We start from the raw sequence: 8,939 nt of genomic DNA on the forward strand, positions 1-8,939 counted from the left end.
ATAGAGAAAGAGATAATTATGTCGAAACTGTTCCTTCACACGCGCCAGGAAGGCGCGCACACACACACACACTATCACACACACACACACACACATTGTCATACATGCACACTGGCACACCACCGATACACACACCCACACATACACGCGCATACACACACACTGACACACATATACACACACTCACACACAAACACATACACACACTCACACACGCATATTTACCCGGGTTCTCCAGACTGAAGCAAGGCCGGTGCGGTGTGCTCTCTGTATGGATACGAAGATGTGAAAGCCTGCATGTTGCTTAACGGGTATAATCTGATCCGGGTAGATCCTTCGAACTAAAAGAAATCACAGAGTGACTCAACTCAAACAAAAAGTGCAGTCGTGTGGTAAGAAATAACAAGGAGTCCAATTTTAACTTCTTTCTCCAGACCCCTTTGATACGAGGAAATCCTTCACAACGGAATGGCGATGACAGAGTATAGCTCGACGCTAGACCAAAACTCCTGAGTCAACGGCAAGAAATGACAAAGAGAGTCCCTTTAACACTGATTTACTCCTGTCAGCTACGAAGAGAACTTCAATTGTCTGCTGTCAACGCTGAAGAAAAAAATCCACTTGTCTACACAAACTCGACAGTCAAACAAATCGAACACAATGCAAACATGTACTGTATGTATAACATTAAACTCCTTTCACCCTGAGAAGAGTAGCCGGGTGCTTTCTATTCACAAAACTTGTTATGATCACTGCTACTGTGTGTTTTGGCTACTCTTTGTGTGTTTGTTTGTGTGTATGTGTTTTTGTTTGTTTTCTTTCTTACCCTACACACTCAGTTTTGCACAGACCTATAAAACCAACGCTAGGCATACTATTTTGGTTTTTGTTTTTTTGTTTTTTGGTTGCGGTCATTTACAGTGCTTTAAGGTACCGTCCTTTTCGTATAATCAATCATAGACACCAAATCGGATCTGCAGAAGATTTTACGTGGGACGAGAACTTCCATTCACATGGAAACATACTAAAACTCAACAGTCTGACCACTACTTCCAGTGTGTTTTTTTCCTGATTTTTTCTCTCTCGCAAATATAGATAAGTGTCACTTACGAAACGTATTCAGCGCACACACACAATCAGCCAATTCTCGCACAAAGCAGTCAGACAGTTGGTAGTTGGTATGTGTCAAAATGGAAGGATGCTCTGATCACATGTAAAAGCCTAAGTAGATCTGTGGTAGTGAGAGCGATCGCTTACACTGGGTGGCCGAGTGGTAACGCACTTGCGCTCGGAAGCGAGAGGTTGCAAGTTCGACCCTAGGTCAGGGCGTTAGCAATTTTCTCCTCCCCCCCCCCCCCCCCCCCCCCCCTTTCCTAACCTAGGGTGGGTTCAAGTGCTAGTCTTTCGGATGAGACGAAAAACCGAGGTCCCTTCGTGTACACTACATTGGGGTGTGCACGTTAAAGATCCCACGATTGACAAAAGGGTCTTTCCTTGCAAAAAGTGTGTAGGCATAGATAAAAATGTCCACCAAAAATACCCGTGTGACTTAGAATAATAGGCCGTGAAAAGTAGGATATGCGCCGAAATGGCTGCGATCTGCTGGCCGATGTGAATGCGTGATGTATTGTGTAAAAACATTCCATCTCACACGGCATAAATCAATCCCTGCGCCTTGACTATGTGCGCGATATAAATTGCATAAACAATTTTTTTTAAAAATCCCTGCGCTTAGAACTGTACCCACGGAATACGCGCGATATAAGCCTCATATTGATTGATTGATTGATTGATTACACAAGAAGGGCCTACATTTAAGAATGAATCCAACTCTACAATGAACATTTCAAGCAAATATCTACACCACAATTTCACTTCAAACGTATAAATCCAAAACATCGTTCATCGACTCAAAACTCACAACAAGTTCAACCTTATCAAGTTCGCAACACAACACAGTAAGCCAAGAGTTCCGTTTCTCAACAAGTTCCGGCCAAGTGATCTTGCAGGGACTTTGTCTCAACGAATAAAACCCTTTCCTGTCTGCGTTGTCACGTACGCTTCTGGCAGGATAACAGGCGAGCCCCGCAGCACAGGCATAAAACACCACACTGCAGACCACAGAGAAAAGTGGTCAAACGACCAAGGGATTGACCAAAGAGCCTATCATTCGCGGCGATCGGGTTGTTAAGTACACACATGTACTAGGCTTAGTCATGCAGTCTTAGGTCGGACTGGCAAAACATACGCTTCGAGAACTTGAATTTATTTTTGATGTGTTCAGGGAGCAAAGTGGTCAAACAAGGTTGAAGGTGGTGGTGGTGGTGGTGGTATGTGGTGTGTGTATGTGTGTGTGTGTGTGTGTGTGTGCGTTTTTGTGAGTGTTTTTTGGGGGGTGGGGGCGACATACATTTTGCAGATTGACTAAGAATTGACTTAACTTGAATGGCGTGCTGAAGACGGCGCCGCCCCCACAGGCAAACATGGAGACTTCTTAATTGTGCTGTCTTTAACTTGGCGAGTAAGAATTTTATTTGTATGTTGTTTGGTTCAACAGCAGTCAAATTGGTTTCAGTTTAGGCTGACTCGGGTGTTAGTAACGAATCCAGCCCCCCCCCCCCCCCACCCCCATCCGCTATCAATTTAAAAAAAAAAGAATAATGTTCCAACCTGCCGCCAGGCAATTAACTTTTACTATGCCCTGAAATCGGAACATTTTCTTATCCATGGGGGGAAAAAAGTAAACGAATCGATCGATGGTTACGGTCTAGATGGCAAGGAAGGTACTGTGCCTATCAATAAAGGCACACCCACTCTCGTGAAAAGGTTAATCAGTGGTTTTCACAAAATGAATGCATACAAAATTCCTACAGTAATCCAAGAACACTCAGGCTATTAATTTTTGGTATGTGTCCAAGCGGAGGAATGCTCGTATCCTATGTAAAAGCCTGGGCAGCCAGATCCGAGATGGTGAATTGATCCGTTTACACGGAAAGGAGTGCACCTTTAAAAAAGAGGGTTCCCCTCTAAATTGTCACAACGCCATGAATCGATTTCATGACCTCGTTAGTTCAAGGTAAGTCCACAGGTACCCTCCGTTCACATAGATATTGACTTGCACTTGTTCCATGTTCTTATCACTATGTTGACTCATGGTGCAGTGCAATGCGTGTGGTAGACTACGGCAAGGATAGTTTGCATAATATATGTGTGCACAGCTTGCACACACTGATGTATGCATGCCCACAGAGGTCTTACCGCGCTCGCGCACTAATGCACAAACGCATGCACATGACTGCGCAATAACATACACACACACAAACGCGCGCGCGCGCGCATACACACACACATACAAACAAACACACACACACGGCGCAAATGAAAAAGGCAAGTCAGAAAATAAATGTGCCCCGTGTTTTTACAAGAGAGAGGGTTGGAATCTGTGTACAGATGGTATAGTGTATGAGGTGAGAAGGCAAGTGTTTGTCTGTAGGTCGGCCTGTCTTTTCCTCTTCCCGTTTGTCAGTCCATTCTTCATCAGTGCAATGTGCTTACAGGGAAACTCTTTCTCGTGAAAACTATTCGGCTAATAATCTCATATACACAGTGTATTATATGGTCAGGCTTTCACATGGGATTAAAGGCATACTAACGCACTCCCGTGTTTACAAAGTGTAGTTTGCCCACAATCGATGTCAAACGCACCATAAGACCATATAATGACGATACGTCACCATGCGCGGACCATAATACATGCATTACAGCTTGTTCTAGCCTCTGAAAAAGTGAGGATGTCAACAAAGCCGCGGTGTTCTCTCCCTTGCATCAACGTTACATGTGTTGCCAAATCTATAAATAGGACGATCCAAATATCTCAACATTTAAGGGGTCCTAGACCACAATATTTTGCAGGGAACTTAATTTAGTCTGTCTCCAGCTGTTGGTAAAGCAATTAGCGTGTATAGTCATCGAGTACATATGGCTTTAAACCATCCCTCCACTTGTTTGTCACATACCAAAAACCAGCATCTGACTGCTTGCCGTGGTGAGTTGTTTTTATTTTTTTATTTATTTTTTTAAATCCACTGGTGGCTTTTACGGAATTAATTCATCAAAATGAAATTTCCCAATGTACACAGAGAGCACCCTAGCTGTTTGTTTTTGTCATGTGACCAACTGGATGGATAGTCTCATCCAATGTAAACAAGCATTGACTTTAACGGGGTCAAGAAACCGGCCCGACCCGTGGCGGTGTTGACACGGGGCTGGGACATGGATACCGTCTCTGTGTCTGCACAAATAGTTGACCCATGTCCAACCCGGGCCGGATTCTAATCCGCGACCTTTAAGTCACGCAAAACTGTTTCAAACCATACTGAGAGACAGACAGACAGAGAGAGAGAGAGAGAGAGAGAGAGAGAGAGATAGAGAGAGAAAGAGAGAGAGAAATAGAGAGAGAGAGAAAAAGAGAGAAAAGGAGAGAGAGAGAAAGAGAGAGAGAAAGAGAGAGAGAGAGAGAGAGAGAGAGAGAGAGAGAGAGAGAGAGAGAGAGAGAGAGAGTAGTCACCGACAGAGAGGGGAAGATAAATGAAACGAGCGTTCAACGGTAGAGTAGACGACGCGTGAAGAAAATCCGCTTTTGCCCAGATAACGTAGTGCAAAAAAACGAGACACAGAGAGACAGACAGAGAGAGGGAGAGAGAGAGAGAGAGAAATGCTGGGTTTTAGTGCAAAAAAAAGGGAGACGGGCAGACAGACAGACACAGAGAAAGAGAGAGAGAGAGAGAGAGAGAGAGAGAGAGAGAGAGAGGGAGAGAGAGAGACACAGAGAGAGAGAGACAGAGAGAGAAAGAGAGACAGAGAGACAGAGAGAGAGACAGAGAGAGAGAGAGAGAACAAAAGAGAGAGAGAGAGAGAGAGAGAGAGAGAGATTATTGTTGATTTTTGGAATATGACCTAAAGTGGAGGGATGGTCTTATCCCATGTAAAGGCCTGGTCAGATCTGAGATGGTGACCCCAACTGTTTTTATGACTCAGAAGGGTAAAAAATCATAAGGCTTACAACGGCGGAAATCGGTTCCTTACACATGAACTGCGACAGCAAAACACAACGTACATGTTAAATATACGCCATTGCAAGCCAGGAAAAAAAGCGTTTAAAAATACAGTCACTAATAAGAAAAGAACTTTAAAAGTGAATTTACCTGTTGTGCTTCATTTTGTCGATCAGTGCCTTCACGGCGCCTTCATTAGTGTAAAGTGACCGTACTGTCTTGCCTCACGGCGGAAACCACTCAACTAAAAACTGCTGAACGGTCTCTAACCTTGGTTCCAAACAATCCACAGCAGTGTGGGCCCACCAAGACTGGAAAAAGCGCAAGTTAATTCCAACGTTGCTCCAGATGAACGTTGCACCCAGGCCCTTGGGCTAATCCCAGAACTAAAGAGATTTGGGTCAAAGCATTATACCAACAATTAACACTCTCTCTAGATAAAGAAAGGCGAACTGGTGCCAATTGATTGGTGAGAGTAGATCAAGCTTCAGCTTCGGGCAAGTTAAATCTCTGACCGACGAGAAAGTAGATGAGCTTCTTCTTCTTCAAATACTGAGGAAATCCCTGTACAGGGTAATTATAATATGAACAGTGCACATTTCTGACATATTGAAATCTTTTTTAAGACCAGGTTTGAATGATGCAAATGTAAAACTGGCAAATACAAGTGAATTGTCAAATAGTACGACAAATTTAAGACAACAGATTATTTAAGACAAAAGACAATTGTCAAATCAGTGTCGAAACCAATTTCCATTCTGTCCTTTATTTCTCTCTATCTAAACGTTGTTCCAAAGACTTGGCTTTAATGTACACGTATTTGCGAGAGCATTAACTTTTTCTACCACGCCATGCTTGTTTCATTTTCTTTCAAAAATGTTGAAATGAGGGAATTTAATTAATTTTCATCAAAATATGCAAAGAGCTGATCGAGGTAGGTCTACTAACTACGGACAGACCTGATACTTCAGATTTCTCGTATGCTGGGTGTAAACTCTCTGCTGAGGTGAAGATTCTCAAAACAATTATTTTGAGGGAAAATTTGAACATTTTAAACACCTCAGCTGCAATCTGAGTTCCATAGCTTGCAAATTGTGGACGCCATTGTGCATTTTTGTTTTAACCCTTTCCCACGAGTATCCAATTACATAAGAGCGTGTTTACACACGTATCACACAGCGATACACATCTATAAAACAAATTCTGTTGTCCATTCTTTCTTTCTTTGCTATAGATACTGCATTCAATTTCCTAAAATCTAACAGGTTTCGTCTGCTAGACGAAGACTAGTAGGGGAAAAGACGATGAAGAATCGAGACTACCTTGGACGCTGAAAAGACATATCTGTCTCACGGTTCTCGTTCATTTGACGAAATATCATATACATCATAGTTTTGGAACACTTTGGGGGTACATCAGTGCAATCCTGGGCGTTTCTATGACAATAAAAGAGTACACCCCCCCCCCCCCCCCCCTCCGACCGTTCACTGGCAGATGTTTTCTAAAGGCCTGTGCAAACGGGAATACACACGCACACACACACACACACACACACACACACACACACTGGCAACCACACACACACACACGGACACACACAAAGATCTTGCTCTCACTTCCGAATAATTATGTGAAGTATTGTTTAAACAGAAAATGTTTATCAAGTTGTCAGCAACGATTTCAAAGATGAAGAGAAATAGAACTACGTATGTTACTGTGAGGTAAAGATTTGAGTGAATCGACCATCAAACAAACAAAAAGGATGACAAAAGTTAACTTACACGCTACCTATAAGTGAGTAAACAGCAATCAGTAATGACCATGTGATTATTAAAAAAAAAAAAATTAAATTTAAAAAACGTACCTAGTTCGGGACGGTGATCGCATACGTTTCAGGATGTCGTCACTTGCACGCACGTCAACCGTCGTATCCATGGCAACTCTTCGGTAAACACTGACAAACGCACTGTTGTATCAGTTCAATACAGACCAGCGGCCGACAAGACCAGCACACAGACAAGCAAAGGGTTTTTTTCCAAGATGAACGGGAGTTACGTTCCAAGATAGTTCGTTAAATGTTGAAAGGATTTGGTCTCGGTGTACACGCTTGTGTGAGCAAGCCGCGGCAAACTAGAGGCAAAAGACAGACCGCTTCCAGTTACAGGCACACGAAGATTGTTTTTCTTGGGATGTTTTTATTTGTTTTATTCGGCGTATTGTGTACGAAAATACACTTTTAACAATTTAAAGAAAATAAACTTTTAACAATTTAAGTTACTTTATCTTGTAGGGTGTAAGCAGTCTTCCCCTTCGAGACTCAAAAGTTTAACAATCACGTAGTAAAAATAAAACCAGATTTAGTCTGGACCAAACAAGGACAGTATAGACGAAGCAGGTTTCAGTGTGTGTGTGTGTGTGTGTGTGCCGGCGTGTGTGTGTTCGTGCGTCTGTGTTTCAGTGCAGACGTGCACCGTGTCACAGTGTGTGCGTGCGTGTGTCAAACGAAAACCAGCCAGAAGTCGAAAGAATAAAACAGAACATTGGCCTGCTGATTGGTTCGCTTTAGCAAGGCTGAATAACAGTTGACCAACGTTGCATTCTACACTGGGATTTAAAATAAAGTCTTTTTTTTCCATAGGACTTTGAAACCTTTTACCTTCCTTGCTGGCGTTCCAAGGCTTCTCTGCACCCCCCCTCCCTGCACACACACACACACACATTAGCTTAAAGTAATGTTACTTGTCTTTCAAGGGGTGTTATATATTCATTTTTCCAAACTCGAACCTACATTCTCTTTCGCTATAGTATTTAAACAAGAATCACCTGCAGCGTTTAACCGCAAGCAAGCAAGCAAGCATAGTGCGAGCGAGTGTGTGTGTGCGTGTGTATGTATGTATCTAAGCTTACATGGATATGTATGTACTAAATGAATACCCGCTTCGCCGGGTACGGCTGCGCCGGGAAGAAGTCGAGCCGAATACCCGGCTGCGCCGGGTGTACGCCGGCGCACCGCACGGAGGAAGGGAGATAAACGCGGCTGAAAACACTGGAGAAGATAAGGAAGAGTTACTGGGAATGGATCCAGAGAAAAACCAAAATCGGTTCAGCGCTGCGCGCTGAGAGCACGTGTTGAAATATCTCATCGATGAGGTTGTGTCCGGGGTGTAGCTGAATACGGTCTCCAAATTTGAAAAAGATCCACCGAGAACTTTGGCCGTGCATCGCGGACACACACACACACACAAGTCGTATATATATATAGATAGATGTATGCATGTAAGTATGTATGTAAGTATGTATGTATGTATGTATGTATGTATGTATGTGTATTTGAATTTAAAGCTCTTTTGTTTGGCTTTTTTCTTTTGTTTGGTGGCGGGGGGAGGGGGAAGAGGTTGCACAAAAGTTTTTGTTTGATTTGATGTTGTGGTTGGTTGTTTTCTGCTCGTTTTTTTGCTTTGTTATTTTTTTTTCAATTACAAGTGCTTGTATTCTATGCACTTTTTCCCCACTCTTCCTCAAATATGGCACAGTCAAGAAAGACGAGTCCAATGCTGGTTAGCTCTGGCATGTTGCTTATCTCACTGTGTGAAGTTGCAAAGAACGAACAGAAGCAATGAAGCGAATCCAAAACCTATTAATCTAATCGCTGATAATCTGGCGGTCGATCTCACATGAGTTGAACAACAGGGCAAAATCAAGTATACCGACAGCTGTACACAGAAGCGAGTGAACACGCACATTTGCTGGCAGAATCATGCCCACAGGCCCCAGAAATCAGTCAGATTTGTGGACTGCTATTGTGAGCCTGTGGAAATATTTGTGGTAGCCAAATGGAATCACTGTTATGGTTCTGCTAGGTAAAGTTTTATGAATTCATAGAGA

The 8,939-nt window shown here is 43.0% G+C and overlaps 1 protein-coding gene across 7 annotated transcripts in view; it reads right to left on the reverse strand.

Moving 5' to 3' along the window:
- The window catches only part of LOC138971088 (uncharacterized), a 14,415-nt gene extending 7,284 nt beyond the window's left edge, over window positions 1–7,131 (reverse strand). Inside the window, exons 1-2 of one of the 7 annotated variants that reach the window (XM_070343695.1) lie at window positions 1,934–2,112; window positions 226–603 (exon numbers count right to left, since the gene is read on the reverse strand). In XM_070343695.1, the coding sequence (XP_070199796.1) occupies window positions 226–299 (74 nt within the window). In that variant the 5' untranslated portion in view covers window positions 300–603; window positions 1,934–2,112. Of the gene's footprint in view, window positions 1–225; window positions 873–1,921; window positions 2,113–5,204; window positions 5,345–6,918 lie in introns of those variants that run through there. The other 6 variants (XM_070343694.1, XM_070343692.1, XM_070343700.1 and 3 more) reach the window with 6 other exon arrangements.
- Between the last annotated feature and the right edge of the window lie 1,808 nt (window positions 7,132–8,939).

Source organism: Littorina saxatilis, linkage group LG7 (assembly GCF_037325665.1).
Source record: "Littorina saxatilis isolate snail1 linkage group LG7, US_GU_Lsax_2.0, whole genome shotgun sequence".
In the NCBI taxonomy this organism is placed as follows: Eukaryota; Metazoa; Mollusca; class Gastropoda; order Littorinimorpha; family Littorinidae; genus Littorina; species Littorina saxatilis.